Here is a 27788-nt window from a genome sequence, read left to right on the forward strand (position 1 = left end):
TTTTGCTATGTTCAATAATAAAATGAATCTATATCAGGAAGCAAGAGTAAATTCCCAATTATAGAGAATCAAAACAACTAGAAACTCTTTTCATCAAAGCCTGCAAAGCTCCTGATCAATTAGAAGCTTTATAAAAATATCCTGAAAGAGGAGTCTGTTTGCCATACTGTAGAATAAATAATGTCAATAATAAGACATCCACAGTACCTTTTGAATCTTACCAGAAATAAAATGATATTCAGGATAGCTTTAGCGGTAAGTAAAATGTTGGTGTTTTGCTAATACAAGAACTCTTTTAAGTAGACTTGAATATTTTATTAACTTGCAAAACATCTTATTCCGCCACTTGTGTTTAGTTAGGGCAGGAAGGGAAAGGCTAAAAAGAAAACTTCATTATGCTCTCCTAGCCCAGCCGTTGGAGAGATTATTTCCAGGGAGGTAGGAAGGACCGCAGACATCCTTCTGCAGGAGCTCCCGCTGAGCCCCAGGTGCTGTGCTGGGAATGTTAATGACACAAGCCCAGGGCAGAGAGGGGCCAGGGGCTCCATTTCCCAGAGGGTGCTGAGGGGAAACAGTGCAACTTTGCCAAGAATCTGTGTCCCTTTTCTCTTTCGGACTGGAGATGTTGTTCGGCCATATTTTGGGACTCAGCTACCTTTGTAAATATTCAAACCATGTAAATAAGTGGAGAGCTCAAATCATAGGCTACATTTATGGTAAATGGGAAAATCTTAGAGAACTTAAAGTTAACACTCCAGGCAACTGGCAACACTGCTGAGAAGGGAGTTCCTCTGTTAGATTCCAGGCTGGAAGAACCCACTGATTCTTCCTTCCTGAATGGGAAATTTTAATGTTATCTACACTTAGCTATCCCATACTATGAAATATTTTGATTCTCCATGTCATCTTAGATTTTCTTAGCTTTAGACATGTATTCTTTTTCCTACCATCTCTTTTTTTCTGTAACACTTCATAGGAAAATGCAGAGGTTTCGATGGTGTGTTTTATGGCAGCATTCCCAGGAACATTAAAACTTCACAAACTTTGTATCATGTGTCACCACTCCACCTAATCCATATTTTAGCTGCCGCTGGGTAATACAGACTGGTCTTGTCAGGCAAGGTTTACCTTTCATCCGTCTGCTCTCCCAGCCAACCCTGTATCTGGTTCTACTCATACCTTTTCCTGGATTCCTAAGAGTTCTCACTGTCATGGAAGAGAAAGCTTAAAACCAATTTAATAATGTGCTTCAATATGGAGGTGATAGGAGTCATGATCTCCTTTTGAACAATACAGGAGAAAGTGAACTTAGACTACAGTGGGAGGCATTTTGCATAGACTTCATATAATGCTACACTCTGTAGAGGGCTTTACTTCTTGGCAGTGAATGTGTTTGGCTAGAATACATGAGAATGCAGGGTGCTAAGGGTTGTGAAATCAGTTCCCTTCCTCTGGGAACTTTGTCACCCTGCCTGAGGGCAGAAACTCCTGCATGGGTCTTCCAGATTGCCATTTCCATGATTATGTGCATTTTTAAATTTTTATTATATACACACACACATATATACATATATACACATATATACGTATATGTACATATACGTATATACATATATATTTATATGTGTGTGTATATATGTATATATGTATATGTATATATGTGTATATATATGTGTGTGTGTATAAATATACACACATACATATATTTAATAGAGACAGGGTCTCACTCCCACGTTGGTCTTGAACTCCAGGACTCAAGTGATCCTCCTGCCTCAGCCTCCCAAAGTGCTGGGATTACAGATGTGAGACACCAGGCCCGGCCTCTTAATTACTAATTACTAATCATGTAAAAATTCTGCCCTTATGAATCTTCTTTCATCAATACCATTATTATCTGCATACGAAACACTGTTTTCTGAGAGCCTTCATATTCTTGGTCCTGCCCAGCTGGTTCTACAATATTTATTTAGAGGAACCTACCCTGCCCTTTGGCAACAGAATCTAAAATTAAAAGTTTTATAGCTATAGAGGAGAAAAATTTTCTTCCCTGTTCACACATAATCCATTTTTGTCGTGCTTATTTTCTTCCTTTTTGTTGGTTAATTTTGGAGCTTTTGTACTTCTGTAAGCTTGTCTCACAGGGTGTTTGCAAAGGATTTATCTTTTTCTAAGATGTTGCTGTGGGAAAAGAAGTTGAGCATATCGTACACCTCTAGATGTCAGCAAATTCCAAGCCTTGAAATTACATAAGCTATGTGTTCTTCAAATACTCATTCCTCCATCCTAGCACCAGCTGATTTTCTTGCCTCCTTCTGCACATCTCTTTTTTGTCTATATTCCTCTTCTTCCCACCACACAAGGGGCCAGCATGTAGGACCTGGAGCCCCTCTGAAATATCAGAGCTAAGTGAGCTTCCCCAGCCAACTCTGGCCCTCCTGGGGAGGCACACCATGGCCCCGTGCTGGGCGTTAGGGAGACCCCGTGGGTGTGCATGGTGTATTCACTGATCTTGTGACTGAACACCACCCAGAGCCAGTTTCTTCATCTCTCCCTACAGTCAGCGCTTTATGTCTTCTAGGAGCTGATACTCGCACTACCAGGATCCAAGATGCAGGGCTGGTGTTAGCAGACACGCTCCGCAAATTCTTATTTGATCTGGATGTTGATGATGGCCTAGCAGCCGTTGGTTACTCCAAAGCTGATATCCCTGCACTAGTGAAAGGAACGCTGCCCCAGGTAAGAGACCGGCACGCTCCTCACTCCCTGCGAAGGAGTCCAGCGCCCCCAGAAAGACATGCTCCATTGGTGGTGGGCCAGCAGGGATGGAAACCAGGGGTCCCCGGTGGTTCTTGGATCTCTTCCACAGCAGACAGCAGTTCTGTCCTTTCCCGGTGCAACAGAGCCAGGCCCTCGCCTTTCTGTTCATCCATACAGCTATAGCTGAGGTGAGGCTTTTATGAAAATTTTCATGAAGGGATGGATCCTTGATGAAAATTCAAGGCAAAAACAACCAAACTGATCTTGAACTATGGCAAAATTTCCCTTTTTCCCATTTCTGTTCTTTGAAGGGCTCCTATAAATAACTATGTGAAGCTGTTCCAAAAGGACCACCAATATTATTTTCCATTGTAAAAAAGTTACAGATCTCTACTATTTTGTGAAGAATAGGCATGGCCTTTCAACTAACACTATCACCAAATTGCTTTTGATGAATGTGGGAGATTGTATACTTGATACATACCTGTGTCACTATGGATCTGGTTTCATTTCTTAAATGTTTGTGAAGAATGTAAATGGAGCTGCATCCCTAATTCAATAGAGTCATACTAGGTGTAAAGTTTGCTCTTCCGAGGTTCTCATGAAGAGCTCTGATCCCTCAGTGGACCTCTCTTGAGCTAGCACATCAGATCCTAATAGGCCAAGGTCCTGTTCATTGCAATTCACTATAAAGCAGAGAGCTCAGAGCATGAGCACTTTATTGGTGGACCACACCATAGTCACCATGCCCAGAATACTCCTTTAGTCCTCCTGGCCAATATGGGAAAGGCAGAGGTCACCTCAATGCTATGAGGGTATGAGGATAAGGATCTTCTGCCACTTGCTAAGGCATTGTGGATCTCTCCCTGACCATGAAACAGAGTTAGCAGCTAAAACATCCACTCACACAGCAGCCCACTTGCCACAAGTGCTGGTGCTTTTCCCTCACCCCACTCCAAGTAGGCAAGGGCCTCAAAGTAGCTTCTTCCTCCCCACTTTGCTAGTGCTTAGAATGTTGATAGCCTCACCATTCACTTAAGATAATATTTGTGACCCATCTAATTGGGTGAGCAGCTCAGCTACAGTTTATCATCACCAAGCAGAAATTCAGGTCCCCATGTTGGTAGAACTTCCAACTCTCAAGAAAAATCAGCAATCTGGATGTTTGTGTTGAATTCCCTGTTTCCAATGCACAAATGAAACGTAGTCCATGAGCCACCAGTTTCCCTGATTTGGATTCAGGCTCAGTGAATTCAATTGCATCTAGAAATAGAAATGAACAAGAAACAAAGGAGTCTCAAAGTATAGCAGAGACCCTGGACTAACCCTTAATTCTAACCCATAAGTCCAAGGGACCAAATCACTAAAAAAATCAGACCCTCTAAGGCCCTCACGGTTATTTTATCCAAACCTACCAGCCTGTAAGTTCTATGAGGTCAGGAATCTGTCTGCTTGGCTCATCCATTTTCCATTGCACCTAGCACAGGCTAGTAAACATATTAAATGAACACGTACCTCCGTTGCTCTCCTCCTAAGTCTTCTGTCTAGCTAAGCTTTAATGGCTGACTGGGGATAACTTTTTGAAGTTTCCTTATACTGACTAGGACTCAACCAAAGGCAGGGGAGCTGTGAAAGCTCAGGGACACCCTACACTGAATGGTCATAGTGAATTTTTCCCAGGGGAGGGACAGGGCTGGAGTGCAGTGGCATAATCATAGCTCACCACAGCCTTGACCTCCCAGGCTCAAGTGATCCTCTGTCCTCAGCCTCCCGAGTAGCCAAGACTATAGGTGTGTGCCACCACACCCGGCTAATTATTTTTTACTTTTTGTACGGATGAGGTCTCACTGTGTTACCCAGGCTGGTCTCGAATTCCTGAGCTCAAGAAATCCTCCTGCCTTAGCTTACCAAAGTCCTAGGATTATCAATATGAGTCACAGTACCTGGCAGTCACCGCAATTTTAATGTAGCTTCTGGCTTTATGGCATGGTCCCAGTGACACTGTCCACCCTGCCAGGGGCCCTCCAAAAGGTTCTGCTTGTTTAGCCCAGGAAATTGTTCAGGAAAATGTGTGTGTCCACCTCCAAGAATGGTATCCATGATTTTCAGATGAAACTGTCTGATATCCTTGGCCATTTGATTGCTGGTCATCAGTGCACACTGACAGGTGTTTACTGTTCTAATTCTACTGCGGTCAGACTGTCACTTTCTTTTGTTTGTTTGTTTTGTTTTTTGTTTTTGAGACAGAGTTTCACTCTTGTTACCCAGGCCGGAGTGCATTGGTGCAGTTTTGGCTCATTGCAACCTCTGCCTGCCGAGTTCAAGTGATTCTCCTGCCTCAGCCTCCTGAGTAGCTGGTATTACAGGCACACACCGCCATGCCCGGCTACATTTTGTATTTTTGGGAGAGATGGGGTTTCACCATATTGACCAGGCTGGTCTCGAACTCCTGACCTCAGGTGATCTGCCCACCATGGCCTCCCAAAGTGTTGGGATTACAGGCGTGACCCACCACACACGGCCCAGACTGTCACTTTCGAAGCAATTCCACACAGCAGCAGATCCAGCCTAACATTTGAGACCACTCAAATAGCACTAAATGAACACTCAATAGCAAGTTGATTAGATACCACTCTGAATGCCTCCATGCACATGCGATGCTGGCAAATCACAGATAGCAAAACTTTAATTGGACAAAACAAATTTCTTAATTTCACAAAAGATGGGAGGTAAATGGAATCTTTTGGATATAAGTTGTATCTTAAAGTGGGAAGCCAGATTTTCCTCAAGCTGTATTCATAAAGCACCCTAAGGCATCTGCTGCCTTTTTCCCTCTGATCATGTTTTCATGATTCAGAGAAATAGAGTTAATTTTAATTAACTAGCTCTAGGTTCACTTGGAGTCTACGTGATTGAGATATACATATATTCACAGATCGATAGGACTTTGGTAGGAATCTTAGAAATAAGCTTGTCCATTTTGCAGATGAATAGCTACTATGGAATTTTGTTTGTTTGTTTGATGGCAGTGACTGTTTTACAGGAATGCTGTGGCCATTTCAGAGTTTTACACACGCAGTAGACTAATCTTCACTTATTAGCATCTCCAGGATTTAAGGTAGTGAGAATATACTGGCTCCTGCAAAGAACATCACCAGAAAGGTTATTCAATGTAGTTGACATTTGATGAAGGTTCTTTTCTGTTTAGCAGTGAGGGATTGGTTTTCTCTGGAAGGAACAACCAGGCCAGTATTCTTGACCAAACACAGCTCATACTGGTGGCAGCTAATAGCAGCCCTGTGTACAGAGGCTTTCAACTGCCATAGCCAGGCTGCAAGGGGAGCAGGCAAGAATATATTAATCTTCCAAGCTGGATTTCTGAAACCCCTGGAAAGAAACATTTACATTTCAAATCAAAACATTTCATTACTGAGGAGCGCTGTCTACCCAAATGAGCACTTCCACTCCCTGGTAGACAGGCCAGCTGAAATGTTGTTATTTTATGAATGTGCTAAAGGTAGATGTCTGAATTTATTTCGTGCCCATGTTAATGAGTTGTCCTTCAGTCTTACATGCCCATAAATAATAGCACATCATTGCTTAACACATCTTAATTCTGGGAGAGTTTAGCTTTTATATGGCAGAGCTGATATGTGTAGGGGCATATCAAAAACTTTATGTCCTTGTCCTGTTTAACCAATCACTGGGGGCCAGAAATGCGAAACAGGAACTCAACTCAGGATTGGCTTCAAGTACTTCTAAGAGTCCTGCACTGCTCCACCAAAAGTAAACAGGATCATGTCAAGGGCCTTTAAGCTTATCAGATAAGACTCTCTCCCATTATGAACAAAGTAACTTGCCGTCATCTGCAGTTATGGCAAACACTGAACTTCAGTTCTTGACCCTGCACAAACATATACATAATGAGACCCTCTGCCTTGCTATGGATTTCCAAAATTCCTTAGGGTCTCTTAAAAATCTGCTGGGATGTGACATTGTCTTTACCTCACCCATATTCATCGGCATTGTCCCCTACCCCTCCCCTCTCTCATCTGTCCCTCTATCTTTCCTTCCTTCTTTAACTATCTGTTAAATTGTGATAAAATATGTATAACATAAAATTTACCGTTTTAACCTTTTTTTTTTTTTTTTTTTTTGAGACGGAGTCTCGCTCTGTCACCCAGACTGGAGTGCAGTGGTGCGATCTCGGGTTACTCCAAGCTCTGCCTCCCGGGGATTTTAACCATTTTTAAGTGTACAATTCCATGCCATTAAGTACATGCACAATGTTGTGCAACCATCACCACTATCCATTTTCAGAACTTTTTTTTTAATCATGCCAAACAAGTGGTATGTCTATTAAGCACGAACTCCCCATTCTCCCCTTCTCCTAGCCTTTGGGAACCTCTGACCTACTTTCTGTCCCCATGAATTTGCCTATCCTGGGTACCTCATGTAAGTGAAATCATACAATATTTGTCCTTTTGTGACTGGCTCATTTCACCCAGCACAGAGCCGTTAGTGTTCATCCACGTTGTAGCATGTGTCAGAATTTTATTCCTTTTTTATAGCTGAATAATATTCCATTGTATGGATATACTACATTTTGGTTATACATTTACCTATTGATAGACACTTGGGTTGTTTCCACCTTTTGACTGTTATGAATAATGCTGTGATGAATATTGGTGTACAAGTATCTACTTGAGTCCCTGCTTTCAATTCTTTGGGGGTACATACCTAGGAGTAGGATTGTTGTATCATGTAGTAACTCTATGTTTAACTTTCTGAGGAACTGCTGAACTGTTTTCTGTAGTGGCTGCACCATTTTACATTTCCATTAACAGTGCACCAGGGCTTCAGTTTCTTCACATCCTCAACAACACTTGTTATTTTTCTTTTTGTGTGTGTGTATAATAGCCATTCTAATGGTGTGAAGTGGTATCTTATTGTTTTGATTTGCATTTCTCAGATGACTAAGGATGGTAAGCATCTTTTCATGTGCTTATTGGCTATTTATATATATTCTTTGGAGAAATAACTAATCAAGTCCTATGCCCATTTTTGAATTGAGCTGTTTGAGGTTTTTTGTTGGTGAGTTGCAAGAAGAAATTTTTTTTTTTTTTTTTTTTTGAGACAGATTCTCGCTGTGTCACCAGGCTGGAGTGCAGTGGTGCGATCTTGGCTCACTGCAACCTCCACTTCCTGGGTTCAAGCAATTCTCCTGCCTTAGCCTCTGAGTAGCTGGGACTACAGGTGCACGCCACCACACCCAGCTAATTTTTGTGTTTTTAGTAGAGACGGGGTTTCACTTTGTTGGCCAGGATGGTCTCTATCTCTTGACCTCGTGATCCTCCCACCTCAGCCTCCCAAAGTGCTTGGATTACAGACATGAGCCACCGTGCCCAACCAGAATAATTTTTATATCCTGAATATTAATCCCTTATCAGATATATGATTTGCAATTTTTAAAAATTTTGTTGTCTTTTCACTTTCTTGACAGTGTCCTTTGATGCACAAAAGTTTTAAAATTTTATTCAGTCTAGTTTATCTGTTTTTTTTCCTCCTGTGCTTTTTCTTTTTTCTTTTTTTTTTAGAGACAGAGTCTTGCTGTGTTGGCCAGGTTGGAGTGCAGTGGCGCAGTCTCAGCTCACTGCAACCTCCGTCTCCCAGGCTCAAGCGATTCTCCTGCCTCAGCCTCCTGAGTAGGGGGTATTACAGCTGTCCGCCACCACACCCAGCTGATTTGTGTGTGTGTGTGTGTGTGTATTTTTAGTAGAGACAGGGTTTCACCATGTTGGCCAGGCTGGTCTCGAACTCCTGACCTCAAGTGATCCGGCTGCCTCAGCCTCCCAAAGTGCTGGGCTTATAGGTGTGAACCACTGCACTGGACTCCCTGTGCTTCCAGTGTTATATCCAAGAAATCATTGCCAAATCCAATATCTTGAAGATTTTTCCCTAATTATTCTTCTAAGAGTTTTAGGGTTCTAGCTCTTACATTTAGGTTTTTTATCCATTTTGAGTGAATTTTTTGAATACATCCATCCTTCTTTTCATTCCTTTTACCTGACAAATATTGATTGAGTGCCTACTGTATACCATGCATTGTATGGTACACTAACAGAAGGAAAATAAAGTCCCTTTCCTCCTTTGTGAAGCTTACCTTCTAGTGAGGGGAGACAGTGAACATCTATAAATAAGATACAAATGAAATCATTTCAGATAATGATTAGTGTATGAAGGAAAATCTGCATAATGAAATAGAGAGTGATCTCATGGGGAAAGTGTGGAGAGAACTCCAGCCAGGCTGTTGGGAAGGTGCAGGATGATAGGGCAATGCTTTCCAGGCAGAGGGGAAGGCCCTGGGGCAGGGTCAAGGTTAGCATGTTCAAGGAACTTAAAAGGGATGGTGGGACTAAGTGAGGTGTTAGAGCTGGGGTGGGAAACAGAGCCAGATCAGGGTAGCCTTAGAGGCCATGGTTTTGTTGTAATTGCCATGGGAATTTATCTGCGAACATTAAGCACAGGAGTGGTAGGATTCAGTTTATACTGGAAAAAAATCACTTTGGCTGCTGTGGGGAGAATGACCTCTGCGGGGCAAGAATGGAGCAAAAGTGGAAACAGACATTTTAGGAAGGTTTTCAAGCTGGACAGGTGAATGATAGCAGTGCCCTGGATGCTGGTTGTGGTACCACAGGAGGTGAGAAGCGCTCCGACTGGGGCTTCATTTTGGAGGTAGGACTGACGCTCCTGCTGATGAGTTGAACTTGCAGAGCAAGGGAAAGGGGAATCAAGGTTGGCTTCTGGGTTTTGCCTGAGCTATTGGGTGTCATTTCTGAGATGAGAAAATGGGAGGAGCGGTGGGGTGGGAGAGTCAGAGTTCTATCTTGTATATGTGAACTTTGAGATGCCAGTATCCCCTCCACACCATCTTCACTAATTCAGCAGATAACTGTTGAGCATCTACTTACTGTGTCAAGCCCTTCGATAGGCGCAGGGCAGAAAGCAGCGCACACAGCTGAGCCCCTGGCCTCACAAGCTTCCCTTCCACCAGCTACACTCCCAAACACATGCCAGCAACAGAAAACATGCCCAGAGACCCGTGAAAATGGAACCTCAAATTGGACATTCCTCAGTTTCATACAGGCACCAGGGCAGTGAGTCATCGCTGTACCTTTTAGCCCCTGTCCCCGAGAAGCTACTGACCAGAATATAAACAGAAGTAGGATGTGCTGGGTGTCTTTGCTGAATTGACTCAATAATCGTTGGAGCAATTAAAAAATCACTGGATTTACTTGGGAACGCAGAGATGAAACCTTAGTTAATAGAAAAAAATGGAGTCACTTGTTGCACATAGCATGAAAGTTAATGTTCTACTGAAGTCCTTTTGAATATACCTTAAGTCCAAGTTGCAAAATACATGGTCTTAGGTGTCGGGGATGACCCAGTTCTGTCTTCCTTGACAGCACTGGTTGTGCCCAGGACAGAGCTCTGTGCGTACGGAGAACCTGGCAGAGGTTGTTGACTGACCTAGTTTTGTCATGATAGGGGTGTTTTTCCCAAGGTTGGTTTGGGCAGAAGGCTGTTGCCAGGGCATAAGGCAAAGGGCAGTGGCTTTTGAAAGCTCTGTGGGGAAAGAGGTATGATGTGATATGTGATAAACCTCCGAGCTGGGGGTCCAGTCATATGAAGCATATGAGAAATACCGTTTTTAAAGATACAGCATTTATCAAGTCATTTATTCTTATGACCAAGTTAATTTCCATAACTTTGTAGCTTTTACAAACCGCCTTTTCAAAGCCCTGGGTAACTCCTTTCATTTACTGTTTCAGGAAAGGGTCACCAAGCTTGCACCCCGTCCCCAGTCAGAAGAGGATCTGGCTGCCCTGTTTGAAGCTTCAATGAAACTGTATTAGTTGTCATTTTAACTGAAAGAATTACCACTGGCCATTGTAGTGCTGAGAGCAAGAACTGATTTAGCTAGGGCTTTGTCTTTTCATCTTTGGCATAACTTAGCTGTTACCAGTATAGGTGGGATATAAATTTATCTTGCAAGAAATTCCCCAAAGCTCAGAGTCCAGCTCCTTCCATAAAACAGGCTGGACAAATGACCACTACGTTAGACCCCCAGGGTTGACTTCGGGGGTCAGTGTTCCTGTACCAAACCCCACACAGAATACTCTGCCCCTGCTTCATGAGCAAATGAGCAAAAACTCAAAAGTGTAAATTATATTTCCTATGCCTAGTAATTCACTGCATGTCTAGAAATTTGTCTGATAGGAACATTAGCACCAGTACATACAGAAGCATGGCAAGGATATTTCTGGCAGCACTTTTCTAATAATAAAATATTTGAAACAACCTTAAGCGTTCATTATTTATAGTATACTAGACAGTGGAATACTATGGTACTGTTAATAAAGATGAAGTAAATCTCTTGGAAATGTGTCCATAATATACTGGGAAGCTTGCAGAAAGTAAGCTACCGAATAATTATATATTAGTATGATCTGATTTTTATTTTTTCAACTATACATAAACATATATCTACATATACATACAAAAGGAAGATGCACATCAAAATGTTAAACGTTATCACTGGAGAAATGGAATTTGGGGTGTGGAGAACTAAGAGAAAATGTTCACTTTATTTTATTTTATTTTTTTTTTTTTTTTATTTTTTTTTGAGATGGAGTCTCGCTCGGTCGCCCAGGCTGGAGTGCAGTGGTGCGATCTTGGCTCACTGCAACCTCCGCCTCCCAGGTTCAAGCAATTCTCCTGCCTCAGCCTCCTGAGTAGCTGGGATTACAGGCACCCACCATCACACCTGGCTAATTTTTGTATTTTTAGTAGAGATGGGATTTCACCGTGTTGACCAGGCTGGTCTCGAACTCCTGACCTCAAGCAATCCTCCTGCCTCAGCCTCCAAAAGTGCTGGGAATACAGGCATGATCCTCCCACCTCAACCTGCTGAGTAGCTGGGACTACAGGCATGCACCACCACGCCTGGCTTATTTATTTATTTATTTATTTATTTATTTACTTATTTATTTATTTTTGTATTTTTTTGTAGAGACAGAGTGTCGCCATGTTGCCCAGGCTGGTCTCAAACTCCTGAGCTCAAGTGATCCTCCCACCTTGGCCTCCCAAAGTGGTGGGATTACAGGCATGAAACACCACTCCCAGCCTCATTTTTTATTTTATAAACTTCTGTATTGTTTGGATTTGTTACAAGCTTGTATTACTTTTCTAATTTTTTCAAAAGGGAAGGGAGAGGAAAGAAGAATGTCATTTTAATGTTTTAGGTCAGATTCATCTTATTTTATAAAAATACTAGTAACATATTTAAAAGGTAAAAACAAATCCACAAGGGTAAAATATTAGAGACCAATCCTCTGGTGAATAAGTTGTTTTTGTTGTTGTTTCTTTTTAAAGTTTGAGAACACTTATAATACATTCCGCAATGTGATATGACATTATTAGAAGAGCATTAGGCTAGGGTTCAAGGGCCCAGGATTTTATTTCAGTTTTGTCTGATTCTTAGTTCATTCAACCAAGGCCTCTTCCAGGTTGAAAATGCTATGAGACCGGGCACAGTGGAGGCTGAGGCAGGAGGATTGCTTGAGTCCAGGAGTTTTGAGACCAGCCTGGGCAACGTGGCATGGTGAAACCCCATATCTACAAAAAATACAAAAATTAGCTGGGTGTGGTGGTACATACCTGTAGTCCTAGCTACTCGGGAGGCTGAGGCATGAAAATCACTTGAACCTGGGAGGTGGAGGTTGCAGTGAGTGGAGACCACATCACTGCACTCTATCCTGGGCAACAGAGCAAAACTCCGTCAAAAAAAAAAGAAAAGAAAGAAAGAAAATACTATGACTAGGTTTTATGTATTACCTGGTCCTTAATGTGAGATTTTTGAATTGGGAAAATTTGATGTAAAATAATTTGAGATACAAATATGCATTCTCCCCCCACCCCGCCTCAAATGTTCAATGCCTTTGCTAACAGTAGCCAGACGTCTAAATGTGACTCACCAAGAGGAGTGTTTGGTATTCATATTGATGATGACTCTGTAGAGGAAGAATTTAAAGGTCAAGCATGAAGAACAGATTTAGGAAGCCTCAGTGTTTTTATCTTGATACCCATCATTCTGTCCCTTACAATTAGAGAATATGGAAAAGGTGAGTTTTGTGACTCACTAGCTATTAAAAGAGGATAAGCTAGATTAGGCCCATTTCTGTAAATCAAACACTTTCATGTTTCAGAGACTATAATTAAGTGTATTTTTTCTAATTCTGTAGCCTATTTTTCTTTAGATTTTCTTTAAGAAAAATTCTTAAGAGCCACCACTCCATTTATATGGATTAAAATACTTACCAAGGCAAGGACATTTAATAGAATGGTATTCAAGAGTTTGAAAAATACTATGTTCATGAAACTATCATAATATGGTGGCATTTTCACTTAAAATATATGCATATACCTAATTTATTTTTTGATACAGAATACTGATTTGTTCCAAATAGGTCATGTTTCTATGTTATTGTTGAGTCCCACAATAAATAGCTGGCTCATTTGGCACTCCTGTCTCTCTCTATGCACAGGAAGGGCTATGTTGGGCTTGGCATTGTTTGAGTAGCTGTGGACACAGCTGTGGGGTGTTTTCAAGTGGTCATTGAAGTAAGTCTGCTCTTGTAAAATACAGACAAGTACAGTATCAAAATAGCGCGAATGCGCAAAAATTGCTTTCCTGGCCTTTTAACCCTGAGAAAGATTAATGGTTGTTTGGATTAGAAACCGTACCCTAATGAGGGGGCTGTTGCCTCCAGGGAGTAGGTATGAGAAAGGGGACTGTTCACCTCCAGGTCATCGTTGCACAGGCTGCGAGTCTCCGACGACCCGCAACACCACGCCAGACAGCTGCCCAGGCTCTGCCAGTAAGTGCCTGGTCCTCAGGGAGCTGTTGAAGGGACCAGGCCATCACCATCACAATGGCCTGGGGGAGGCAGTCTCCAGGGCCAAGCACACTTTGAATGGACAGAAATTGGTTCTTAAAGCCCTAGGTTGAATTACTGGCAGCTGGGGGTGGGAGGGTCTAGTTTCTCGTGCTATTATTCCACTGTTTTTCCAACCACTCCAATCACTCTCAGAATAAATGCAATCGCCTAACAAATTGCAATAACTGTTTTGAGATTTCGTCCCCTGTGAAATGCCTCATGAAGATATGCGCACAACAGCTAACTTCAAAGTAACTGCACTTCATTCTTTCTGGCTCTAAGTTTTTGTCTTTTTCAGTTGGGTGCTTTAAATTGATTCTCCAATTTATAAAATTGGAAACTGATTAAAATAATCATGAGAGAAAAGGAAGAAAAAAACAACTAATCATCCTATTACCCAAACACAGCTGTTAACATTTGATATATTTCCTTTCCATCTTTTTCATTTGGATGGTGTAATCTTCAGCTCTTTTCTCTTAAGACATGACATTTTAAGGATTTTCCGTGTTGCTGCATAATCTTCATAATCATATGCAAATGTATGTAATAGTTTATTAAATAAGAATTTAATAATTTATTCTTATTAGAGGTCATCAAATTGCTTCCAAATTTTTACTCCTACCAATAACTTAGCAATGAATAGATGAATAATGTTTATATGGCTTTTTTCACATTCTAAATTAATTTCACAGGTTAGGTTCCCCTACAGTCAATTTCAACATTACAATATAGATTTTTTTTCCTTTTTCTTTTTTTTTTTTTTTAAGAGATACGGTCTCATTCTGTCACCCGCAATGAAGTGCAGTACATGGTCATAGCTCACTGTAACCTCAAACTCATGGGCTCAAGAGATTCTCCTGCCTTAGCTTCCCCAGTAGCTGGGAGTATATGCAAGCACCATCACACTTGACTAATTTTTAAATTTTTTTTTTGTAGAGATAGGGTCTCGCTATGTTGCCCAAGCTGATCTCAAACTCCTGGCCTCAAGTGATCTTCCCACCTTGGCCTCCCAAAGTGCTGGAATTACAGTCATGAGTCACCACACGTGGCCTGGTGTAGATATTTTTATGACTCTTAGTTCCCAGTGTCAAATTATATATAACTCAGAATTGCCTTAAATGTTGCTTCCCCTCTCATTCAATCTTCTCTGCAAAATAAATACTAGTTCAAAGCAACAAGAAATGAAACAATGTTCATTTGCAAGTATGGACCAGACTAGACTATTTGTGCCAACCTGCAAGTCAGTGGTGTGTTTTTTTTTTTTATGTCAGTACAGCTTAACAGTTCACAGAGATTACAATTTTCAAACAAACTTACAAAAATTTGGTGTTATATCCTTGCCTCTTAAGTGAAATTTTAAGACCCCCAAATCTCTTTTTTACTTACTTTTTTTTTCCTTCTAGAGCCCTCTATGGGCCCCTAAGCCTATAGGTCTGTGTTATTACTTTCATGGTCTTCAGTTTTGCTGGCCAAGAAAAAAGACCCAAGGGAGTAACATATATTCTTTCCTACAAGGGTGTTCTAAAACCACTCAGGCCTGTGAGTGAAATGATTTGCTGCACTGCAAGGGAGGTGAGTGAGACCAAAGAACTACCTCCACCAAGATCCCTTCCAAGGGTCTAAGTTGCTTCTCTAATCAGAAACCTCTCAAACCTTTGTGACTGTGCACATAGGTCCCATAATGGCTTTGGCAACATTTACCTGGGACCAGGGTGAACTTCATACCATCTATTGCATGTGGGAAAAGAGAATAATGCTTGTCAAACAAACCACTATATTTTATTTTATTTTGGTGTTGCTGGTAGGTGTGTAGTGAGCTCTCAGTGTGTGTGTGTGGTTTTTTTTTTTTTTTTTCTTCTCAGACAGAGTTTCACTCTGTCCCCCAGGCTGGAGTGCAATGATGCGATCTGGGCTCGCCACAACCTCTGCCTCCCAGGTTCAAGCGATTCTCCTGCCTCAGCCTCCCCAGTAGCTGAAATTACAGGCGTGTTGCCACTACGCCCAGTTAATTTTTGCATTTTTAGTAGAGACAAGGTTTCACCATGTTGGCCAGGCTAGTCGCAAACTCCTGGCCTCAGGGGATCCCCCCACCTTGGCCCCTCAAAGTGCTGGGATTACAGGCAGGAGCTACTGCGTCCAGCCTCATTGTGGTTTTAATTTGTGTTTCTCTAATGGCATGTGATGCTGAACATCTTTTCACATGCTGATTTGCTATCTGTATCTCCTTTGTGTTGAAATGTCTGTTCATGTCTTTTGCCCATCTTCTAATTGGATTGTTTTGTTTTGTTTTTTACTGTTGAATTGTGATGATGCTTTATATATTCTAAATACAAGTTTTTTCTTAGATATGTGGTTTACGAATCTTTTCTCCCAGTCTGTGGCTTGTCTTTTTATTCTCTTACAAGGTCTTTCACAGACGAAAGGTTCTTAATTTGATGAAGTTCAATTTACCACCTTTTCCTTTTTATTCATCATGCTTTTGATGTCAAGTCAAAGAACTCTACCTACCCATAAATCTCAAGATTTTCTCTTAAGTGTTTTCCTAAAACTTTTAGTTTCACATGTAAGTCTGTGATCTACTTTGAGTTAATTTGTGTATAAGGTGTGAGATTTGACGGGGGGAGTGTGTGTATGCATGCACACATGAGCACACCTGGGCTATCTGTAGTATCATGTGTTCATTTGTGGAAAAGATACTCTTCCATCCATTGAATTGTTTTTATACCTTTGTCATAAATCAGTTGGGCATATTTGTGTGGTTCTGCTTCTAGGTTCCCTGTTGTGTTCTAGTGCGTGTGTCTGTCTCCACCAATACCACCCTGTTTTGATTACTACAGCTAAATAGTAATCTTTAACACTGGTAGAGCGATTCCTCTCCTTTATCCTTCTTTTTCTTTTTCTTTCTTTCTTTTTTTTTTTTTTTTTTTTTTTTTTGAGACAGAGTTTCACTCTTGTTGCCCAGGCTGGAGTGCAATGGCATGATCTTGGCTCATTGCAACCTCCACCTCCCGGGTTCAAGTGACTCTCCTGCCTCAGCCTCCCAAGTAGCCTGGCCTATCCTTCTTTTTCAAAACTGTCGTAGCTATTCTAGTCCTGCACATTTCAATGTAAATTTTAGGATAACCTTATCTATGTTGACAAAATATTCTTGCTGGGATTTTATAGGAACTGCATTAATCCTATTGATAATTTGGTGAGAGCTGACATTTTTAGTATGTTGATTCTTCCAATCCACAAATCCAGTATATCTCTGCATTTATTTAGGTTTTCTTTGATTTAATTCATCAACATTTTAAAATTTTCAGGACACAGATCCTCTATATGTTCTATTACAATTCTACCTAAGTATTTCATTTTCTTTGGAGCAATTGTAAATGTCATTGTGCTTTGAATTTTGTTTTCACGTGTTCATCGTTAGTACACAGAAATGTGATTGATTTTTGTATGTTGATCTTGTATCCTGCAAACTTTTTGCACTACTTATTAATCCTAGAAGTTTCGTGTGGATTTCTTGTGATTTTCTATAATTATCCACCTGTGAATAGGGACAGTTTTATTCCTTTGTATCCAATGTATATGCCTTTTATTTCCTTTCCTGGCATTTTTGCACTGGCATACTATTCCACTACTGTGTTGAATGAGAGTGGTGAGAGCAGATATCCTTGTCCTGTCCCCTGTCCTAGGGGGAAAGCATTCAGACTTTCACACTGAGTATGATGTTAGCTATAGGTCTTTTATATATTCTCTTTATCAAGTTAAGGAATTTGTGTCATCTTTTGAAGGTGTTATAGTAGCATGGTAGCTTTTCTTACTCTCTGATATTTATGCTTAATTTACTGGATTTAGGTTATTTTTGTAATCAAGAAACAGAGCAATCTTTTCTATTTTCATTTTAATTCTGTTAGGTACCTGTGCAGGTATTTCTGTTTGACAGATAAACTTTAAAAACAGAGACTCCAAGAGGTAAAATGTCTTGCCCAAGTTTATATACAAAGAAGCATTGTCGGACTAGGTCCTAGGGCATCAGTTCAATTACATTTATTGTAAACCTAATACTGATAATATGATTGAACCCTATGTGCCAGACACTATAGCTGCTTTACATGTTTGTGTTATTTAATGCTCAAAACATAGCTATGCTATGACCATAGAGATTTGCTCACTCTCTGTTATGGACTGCATGTTTGTGTCCTCCCAAAATTCATAAGTTGAAGCCCTAACCCCTAATGTGATGGTATAATATTATGATGGGGCAGATGTTACTATTATCTTTGTTTTACAAATGATTGTACCAAACCTTAGAGGCTGTATAAATTGACCAAGGTCACACTACTAGCAAGTGGTAGCAAGTGATTTGGACCTAGACATAGATCTTGCTCTTGACAACCACCTAGTGTCAACTACTGTGCCAGGTTCTGGGGCTACAAAGATGAATAAGACTCAGTCCCATCCCTTAAGGAGCACACAATCCATCAGGGGAAACAATCATGTTCATAGCTTGATTCCTGAAGCAGCAGCAACCCCAGGTGGTAAGATGCCTTACCAATATTAGAGGCGCTCAGTAACATTTGTTGACTGAATGGCTAAGTGGAATGGCTGGCTTCTTGGACAGATCTAATGTTTGTCATACCTTATGTAGAAGATAATTCTTTCTAGCAGAAAGTAGAAAAAATTCCCTAAACCCGGTCATCCATCTGCCTCCAGTTATCCTGATCAGTTTATGCCGGGCAATAATGACTAAAAACTCTTAAATATAAAGAAAGAGACTGCCATATCATGAAATATCAAAACAGAAAAGCTGGCAGAAACAACTGGTCATCCAGAAAGAACGGCAAACTGTTCACTCACAGCTCCATGAAATAGTCAAGCTCAGCTACAGCTGCTGCCCAGGGCAGCTGTGACCTCAATGTCCCCAAAACTCCCACCATCTCACAAGACCTCCAATACCAAACTCACCTCCCCTTCTTCCTACAGGGCAGAGACTTCAGGAGATGTTGTGGAGGGGTGCTCTCCCCTCTCACTTATGACCTTCTTCTTTCCTGGCTCCTCATATGCCTCCATTTACTCCTCTTCCTGCTTTTCCATTCTGCTATGCTATTACCACTGGGATTTACTCAGTCCCTGCTGTGAAGCGCATGTCTATGTCATCCAAAAAATAATATGTTGAAGCCCCAACCCTCAAAGTGATGGTATTAGGAAGTGGGGCCTTTGGGGGGTGATTAGATTTAGATGAGGTTATGAAGGTGGGGCCCCATGGTGGGATTAGTGCCCTTACAATGGAGATAAGGGACCAGAGCTCTCTGTCTCTACCACATGAACACAGTGAGAAGTTGGCTGCCTGCCAACAGGGAAGAAAGCCTTCACCGGAAACTGAATCATCTGGGAGCTTGGTTTTGGAATTCCCAGCCTCCAAAACTGTAAGAAATGGATAGTAAGCAACCCAGGTTATGGTAGTTTGTTATAGCAGTCCAAGCTGACTAAGACTGTCGCAAAGAGGAAAAAGAGAAATATGAGTTAACATTGATTCAGTGTAGTTTACACAAGTTCTATTCTAAGAACTTTACATATTTTTCAAGGTTTTCAATTCAACAACCTTATGAGTTATTATCACACCTTCCTCTTCACCCCAAACATACAGACACACTCGAATACCCCTTGATTCAGGCCCTCCACATCTCACCTGGATTACTGCAATCGGCTTCCTAACAGTTTCGCTGCTTCCATTTCTTAACCCCCTGCAATCCATTCTCCACCCTGCATCCAGGAGTGCTTTGATAAAAGATAAATTGTCTGACCATAGCTTTTCCTTACTGAAAAATCCTTCAGTGGCTTCTCATGGACTTCAAGAGAAGGTCCATGGCCCCATCAGACGGCAGGGCCATCATAGTTTAGCCTTTTCCCCCATTTTCAGTCTCCTGTCTCCCCAGCTTCACACACCCTCAGGAACCATCTCAGGCCTCCATAGCTTTGTTCAGGCTCTTACCAGTGCCTGAAATAACCTTCCAAACCTCATGGCAAACTACTGCCCATTCTTCACTCCTTAGCCCTGTCACCTCTCCACCACCCTTCTCTCCAGGGAAGTCAAGGAACCCTAATTTGAGGTCTCCTCTGAGTTCTCAGAATATCCTCTTCAGGCCTCCACTTACCACTCTGTGCTGTAAACACATCTTACAAGCATTTGTGTTTTTGTCTATCTCCCCATCTAATCTATTAAGAGGGGGAGACTGTCTTAATCATCTAAGATCCTTATCATCCAGCGTAATAGCTGCCATATTCAGTAGTACATTAAGTATTTGCAGAATAGAATGAAAAAGAGAGCAATGCAACCAGTCTTATTTCTTTTTTTACAGATAACCTGATTTTCCATTGGCCAACGTCTCTAACTTTTTTGAGTAAATAAATTTGAAATCTGCATGTCCCAGATACTCAGCTATAACCAGTGAATGATGACACCAAGTCTCTTGCCTGTTACATCCTGATATAAAAACAATCTGGCAAAAAGCAAAAAGCGTCCAAGGTCCACTTTTAAAAGTCATGGTCAGGCCAGGCACAGGGGCTCAAGCCTGTAATCCTAGTATTTTGGGAGGTCAAGGCAGGAGGATGCCTTGAGGCCAGGAGTTCAAGACCAGTCTGGGCAACATAGTGAGACCTTATCCCTAAAAAAAATTTAAAAATTAGATAGACATGGTGGCACATGCCTGTAGTCCCAGTTACTCAGGGAGCCGAGGTGGGAGGATTGCTTAAGCCTGGGAGGTTGAGGCTGCAGTGAGCCATGATTGTGCCACTGCTCTTCAGCCTGGGTGACAGAGCGAGACCCTGTCTTAAATAAATAAATAAACAAATAAATAAATAAATAAATAAAAATTTATGGTCCACAGTCCATTGAGAATGTTGGGAGGGCAGCCTGGGGGGTCCACAGAACTGAGGAACCTCCTTTTACAAATCAGTGTACAGAGAACCTGCTAGCTAAACCAAAGAGGAACAACTTTATAAGAACAGACAACTATTTATTCACACAAAAGAAAATCTTCCTACCAGTAGTAACGCTATTAAAGTTTTACCAGCTTTTCCATTATGGATCTGACATTTCCTCCTTGTTCAAAGCCTAGTTTGAGTGCTTGTGACTTTTTGCAATGAGATAATAAAGCCATCAACACACAATAAAAGCTATGCACTATCCATAAAGAGGGGTCTCTAGAGTATATTTTGTGTTAAAGAAAATATTGAATTACTTGGCCTTTCCTTTTAAATCCTTTAAAGCCTTCAGCTTTAGAATGAAAGACTCAGACTCTTCTCTGGGATCTTAATTTTTATGTGGCTTCTTATTACTTTTTTATCCCTTCTAAAACTCTAAATCCCTTCAACATAGCTTTGGCCCCTTCCACAGCTGAACTGGCAGCAGGCTGATCTTTTTATTGGTGGGTAATGGATTTAGTTTGATTGCTGACACGGGAACAATGAGAGGATAAACAATTCCATTTGTGGCCATGAAATTCCCCATCTGTTGAGCGCGTTCAGGACGGCAGAGCACTGGGCAGAGACAGATGAATGAGCCCGCCACTCCTGATGTTAATGACATCCGTCATACAAGCTGAACATGTGGCTTCATAAATCAACAGCTAATAGCAACTCTGGTTGCTCATGTCATTAATAAGCCATCCGTTTAAATACATAAGAGTTTGCCATAACATTCAGCCTAGAGACCTGACTTGCAATTCTGATCTCACCAAAAAACCAGAAGTAGTAAAGGATGCCGAAACAGCATTCTTCTAAGTAAAAAAAAAAAAAAAAAAAAAAAAAAAAAAAACTTTTTCAGATCCACACTCAAATACTTACAGATGTAAACAGATGTAATCATACGATATCTGGAATTGGTTACAAAATAAAATGGGATGAGGGAGTATGTGGACAGATAGATGAAAAAGCTTGGGTAGTGTTTAGGGTAGGGTGCGTGAGCAAGGCACTCAGAGCCATCACAGCGAGGAACCATGTTGCTTCCAAACATCCTGCTCACCAGTAAACCAGGGATAGGAAAAACACACTAGGCAAAAAACTCACATCAAAATCAGGACTGAGGCCGAGCATGGTGGCTCACGCCTGTAATTCCAGCACTTTGAGAGGCTGAGGCAGGCAGATCACTTGAGGTCAGGAGTTCAAGACCAGCCTGGCCAACATGGAGAAACCCCATCTCTACTAAAAATACAAAAATTAGCCAGGTGTGGTGGCACATGCTTGTAGTCCCAGCCACTCAGGAGGCTGAGGCAGGAGAATTGCTTGAACCTGGGAGGCGGAGGTTGCAGTGAGCCAACATAGCACCACTGCACTCCAGCCTGGGTGACTGAGTGAGACTACTCCGTCTCAAAAATAAAATAAAAATAAAAAAAAATTCAGGACTGAAATACAACATTAATGTGGGTGATTTAGCTCAAGAAGAGCAGTTGTGTGATGGCTATGATGAAGAGTGATTGTCTCATTTTAGATGAAGATAAAGAGTAGTTGATGAGTTAGATAACCAAATGAGAGAAGGTAGTTACTGTTTATTACCATGCTGGTGACTTCTTCCCTGAACACTGGTTTCATATATTATAGTTTTTGTACTGGGAACAGATACCAATGTATTGTATGAAAGACTTGAAGCAAGGGGTTATACTGAGAAGAAACTAATAGACAATACTCAGTGTAAGATTTTTCAAGTTCTTTATTAATAAGTCACAGCATCCTGCAAGGAAGAAATCATGCATCAGCTGCCAAGCAATAAACCATAAGAGCTAGAAAATAATATAGATCAGATCCTGAAATGGACTGAGCAATGGACCAAAGATCCTAACTCTTGACTTACAAGACTAGCTACTTTATAATCACTCTTGTTGATATCTCTCTGCTGACATCATAGAAATTGTTCAAGAATAAGTAACACTTTAGTAAAATCATATTGCAAGACTAACCAGTAGATAGTAGAAAGGTGGTCCCAGCTACTCAGGAGGCTGAGGTGAGAGGGTCTCTTCAGCCTGGGAGGTGGAGGCTACAGGGAGCCAAGATCACACCACTGCACTCCAGCCTGGGTGACAAAGTGAGACCCCATCTTAAAAATAAATAAATAAATAAACAAACACAAAAGTTTTTTTTTTTTTTAAGTTTGGCAGTGAGTTGATCATTGTTAAAGTTCAGTGATAAGTAACTGAGGATTCATTGTACTATATGCTCCACTTTTCATCTTTGTATATATTCACAATGATTCACAATGAAAAGTAAAACATAAAAGATAACATTCAAAGATAACTGGAAAATGGTAGCTTCTTCTTTTTTTTTTTTAGATGGGGGCTCCCTCTGTCACCCAGGCTGGAGTACAGTGGCATGATCTCGGCTCACTGCAGCCTTGATCTCCGAGGCTCAAGGAATCTTCTCACCTCAGCCTCTTGAGTAGCTGCCACTACCTACAGGTGCCCACCACCACATCTGGCTAATTTTTGTATTTTTTGTAGAGACGGAGTTTCGCCATGTTGCCCAGACTGGTCTTGAACTCCTAGGTCTAAGCAATCCACCTGCCTTGGCCTCTCAAAGTGCTGGGATTACAAGTGTGAGCCATTGTGTCCAGCCTATTGTTTAGCATAAGCATTTTTGCGTAATTTTATCTTTTTTTCAAAGAAATAGGAAAAAAATGCTTATATAACAGTTCAAACATTTAACAAGGCTTGTTTCAAAAAAAATACATTATTAAATTTCACCCATTTCTTTGAACTTTTAAAATGTGAATAGAATACCACTTTAAGTTAGATATGCATAGCTGGGCATGGTAGCTCACACCTGCAATCCTAGCACTTTGGGAAACCAAGGCTGGAGGATCCCTTGAGTCCAGGCATTCAAAACCAGCCTTGGCAACATAGTAAGGGCCCCATTTCTACAAAAAATAAGATTAAAAAATTAGTCAGTCACGGTGGCACATGCCTGTGGTCTCAGCTACTCGGGAGGCTGAGGTGGGAGAATCCCTTGAGCCCAGGAGTTCGAGGCTGTGGTGAGCTGTGATCATCCCACTGCACTCAGCATGGATGACAGAGCAAGATTTGCTCAATAATAGTAATAATAATAATAATAATAAGTTAGCCGTGTGTCTGGGACTGTATTTCTATGGAATATGCTGCTCCGGAAGTTCAGCATAAGCTAGGAAAGAGTTAAGGGTTGCAAGCCACCTTGAAGGAACTCAGAGGCTGTGCTGGCCCCTGGAGTCAGCAGAAAAGGGACAAGAGTCACTTAGCATCGCCCCTTGACTATCTAGGGGCTGTCTCAAACTTCCTAGGTACAAAACTGAGCGCCTGATCTGTAATGGATGCTGTAGTCACTACCCAGATTCTCTGGGACCAAGGCACCCTTTTCCCCAGCCACTGAGAGTGTTGGTGACTGACAACCCAACCCCACTCCAGAGCTTGACTTCCACGGAGGAGAGCCACCTTGCCTGAGGTCTAACCCTTCCCAGAACTACCTTCACTCAGCGACAGTCATTTAGAAAGTCAAGTGTGAGACCTGGCTGACTTGCCCCATTGGAGTAACTCTGAAGGGCCTGACCAACTTCAGAGTTCCTCCATCGGGTTGGTCAAGTCCCTTGTTGGGACCAAGTGGCTACCCAGCAACTTCCTCCAACACATCCTTCTTGTTCTGCTTCTCTCTCAGGTATTGATCACAAAAGCCCTGGCCAGCAAACCTCTCGCATGCTCATTTCATCTGGGTCTGCTTCCTGTGAACTTGACCTGCAACACGATCTTCCTCCCACATTTCTTCCTCTTTCCATTTTCTGCTGGTGCCGTCTTTACTCCTGTCTTTCTTTCACACCCATAGCCTAGTAAGGGTCAGAAATCCTATTGGTTCTACCTTCAAATTATATCCAGAATTTGACCAGTTTTCAGGGCCCCTTTGCCATTGCCCCTGATCTACGCCCCCATCTTCTCTCACTTTGGGTATTGTGGTGGCGCCCCCGCAAGCTATTCTCCCTAATTCAGCCTTACTGGCCTTGAGTCCCTTTCAACAGAGTAATCAAAACAGAGGTCTCGAGTCAGGTCATGTTGCAGCTCTGCCCAAAGCCAAGTCACTTAGAGTAATGACTAAATCCTTACTAACCCAGCATGCCTGGGATAATCCTAGTTTGTATCTGTTGTCCCAGCATAGTTTTAACAGTGACCACTTAGCCCCATTTGGATTACAAATTATATGGTCACCCTACCTCCTGCTACCTCTTGGAAATCACCTCCTACTACCCATCCCCGTCCCCACTCATCCCATTCCAGTGACTCCAGAATAGTCCTCAAAGACACAGAAAAATCTCTGCCTCCAGGCTTTTGCACCAGCTGTTCCCTTGCCTGAAATGCTCTTCCCCAAGATAGCTGCAGCTCCCTCACACAAAGATCGCCTTTTCAATGAGGTTGATTTTCCAGGTCACCCAATTTAAAAGTTCAAGTATCCATTCCAAGCCCTCATATTCTCTCTTCCTTGCTTTATTTTTTCTCCTTTTTTTTTTTTTTTTTTTTTTTTACCTTATCACTCTCTAATATGCTTTATATTCTACTTACTTATCCTGTTTGTCACCTGTCTCCCTCAAGATAAGGGCCAGGGGTGCTGCTACACATCCTAAAATGCACAGGACAGACCACACAGCAAAGAATTAGCCAGGCACAGTGTCTCACTCTCTATTCCCGGCAATTTGGGATCCCAGGGCGGGCAGATCACATTGAGCCCACGAGTTCGAGACCAGCCCAGGCAACATGGTGAAATTCCATCTCTACAAAAAAATACAAAAAATAACCAGTGAGTCATGATCGTGCCACTGCACTCCAGCCTGGGTGACAGAGTGAGACCCTGTCTCAAAAAATAAAATAAAAATAAACTGCTTAAGGAATTATTTGGCCCCAAATGCTGATAGTGCTGCAACTGAGAAATCCTGCCTTAGACCAATCACTAAGCTTTTCTTGGCCTCACTTTTCCCATCTGTAAAATAGTGATACTACTACTGGGCCTAGTCATAGGACTGTGAGAATTAAATAAAATAGTGAATGAAAGACTCATAGCATAGTGCTTGGCACATAAGTGCTATTTTTTTTTAAGGGTTATTAGGTTCAGGCTGTGTCTGATTGTCTCAGTCATTGCAGAGCCTGACAGGTAAGTTTTAGTTCTGCTCCTTCTCAAGTCCTGGCCACATCTTCTAACACATGAGCATCCCTGGTTGCAGAAGAATGAGGCAGGTTCATTACTAGAGCCAGAAAACTCACTGTAATAGGCTTGCCTGATGTAGCAAATAAAAATACAGGATGCTCAGTTAGATTTGAATCTCTATTAATAAAAACTAATTTTTAGTATAAATATGCCTCATGCAATATTTGGGACATACTTATAATTTTTAAAGCCTATTTTCTATTTATTGTAAAGTCAAATTTAACTGGATATCCTGTATTTTTTCTAACAACCTGACATACCAAGCACCTGCCCTCTCATTAAAGGAGTCCTCTTCACAGACAAAGAACATCGCTTTGCATAAGTTAAAGATTGAAACCACCTCTCTTTCCCTCAGAGGAACTGAAAGGAGAATGTTATACTGCTAAAATTACGAATATATCTCCAATTTCACAAAATAAGCCACTGAAGATTACACAACAGAGGTTTCTCAGAGGCCCACAGCCTGGTGCCCCCCTAATCTGCCAAAACTGATACTCTGAGATGGTGGAAAGCCAGGGTTTTAGAGTCATGACGGACCTGGGTTAGAGACTTACTTTCGTAAAACCATGATAGGCCCACCTTTCCGGGTTGTTGTAGGGCTCATGTATAAACTGCCTGGTACATAGTAAGTGTTCGACAGTAACATCATCAGCATCTTGTCTGAGTTTGACCCCTGAGAGGTGATGGATGAACACTGTACAGCATGAGCCAGGAGGCCATACATAAGCCCCCACTCATGCTGAGAGCTGCCACCCCTCTGCTCAGCCACTGAATCAGCACCTTATGGGTGCTTTTAAAGCCACATACTTCTGGGAACCACTCCAAGATTTTGGAATTAGAAAGAATGAGGCTGGGATCCAGGCTTGTGAATGTTTATCAAGATGCTCCATTCAACAGTGGTGAGGATGAGCATCCCCTAAAGAGCTTGTTCAAACAGACGCTGGGCCCTGTCCCACAGTTCCTGATTTGGCAGACAGGATGGGGCCAAGAACTCGCATGTCTAGCAAGTTCTCAGGTGATGCTGATGCTGCTCTCTGGGGACAATTTGAGAATTACTGTGCCACATCCATGGCTCTCAACCCTAGCTTTTTTTTTTTTTTTTTCTTTTTCTTTTTTTTTTTTTTGAGACAGAGTCTTGCTCTGTTGCCCGGGCTGGAGTGCTGTGGTGTGATCACAGCTTACTGCAGCCTCAACCTCCCACAACCCTAGCATATTTTAACCACCAAAGGTGTTTTTAAATACCTGTGCCTGAACCCTTAGTAATTGAATTTAAATAGTCTAGGGGAGGACCTGAGCTGCTCATAATTCTAATGCATCCTGGTCAGGAACTTCTGCTCTCCTTAAGGCAATTCTGCTCTAACTCCACAGTGTGCCCAGGACAAGCCACATTCCATCCCAGACCTTCAGAATCAGAATCTGCATCTTAACAAGCTCCCCTGGTGATTCGTACCCATGCTAGAGTCTGAGCACTGCTTAGCTTTCAGCCTAAATGTAGCTTCCTCAGACAGGGCTCTTTTTTTTTTAGTCTCACTCTGTCTCCCAGGCTGGAGTGCAGTGGTGCGATATTGGCCTCCCGAGTAGCTGGGACCACAGGCACACACTCAGCTAATTGTCTTATTTTTAGTAGAGACAGGGTTTTGCCATGTTGGCTAGGCTGGTCAGGCTCAAACTCCTGACCTCAAGTGATCCACCCACCTCAGCCTCCCAAAGTGCTGGGATTACAAGCATGAGCAACCGCACCCAGCCCAGACAGGGCTTATTCTAGTGCCTTTGGTGGGCTAGATCTTCAGAACTCTCAGATTGGAGAGGGAAACACAGCCACTCGCTGGTCAA

The 27788-nt window shown here is 41.8% G+C and overlaps 1 protein-coding gene and 1 pseudogene across 12 annotated transcripts in view; both read left to right on the top strand.

Moving 5' to 3' along the window:
* The window catches only part of ADHFE1 (alcohol dehydrogenase iron containing 1), a 36539-nt gene extending 25424 nt beyond the window's left edge, over positions 1-11115 (top strand). For all 12 annotated transcript variants that reach the window (XM_073998867.1, XM_065519297.2, XM_005563447.5 and 9 more), the window contains 2 exons: positions 2579-2736; positions 10590-11115. In XM_073998867.1, coding sequence (XP_073854968.1) covers positions 2579-2736; positions 10590-10673 — 242 coding nt within the window. In that variant the 3' untranslated portion in view covers positions 10674-11115. The remainder of the gene's footprint in view (positions 1-2578; positions 2737-10589) is intronic.
* A 10630-nt stretch (positions 11116-21745) lies between these two features.
* LOC123575214 (adenylate kinase isoenzyme 6-like) lies at positions 21746-22793 on the top strand (annotated as a pseudogene).
* The last annotated feature ends 4995 nt before the right edge of the window (positions 22794-27788 follow it).

Source organism: Macaca fascicularis, chromosome 8 (assembly GCF_037993035.2).
Source record: "Macaca fascicularis isolate 582-1 chromosome 8, T2T-MFA8v1.1".
NCBI classification, from domain to species: domain Eukaryota; kingdom Metazoa; phylum Chordata; class Mammalia; order Primates; family Cercopithecidae; genus Macaca; species Macaca fascicularis.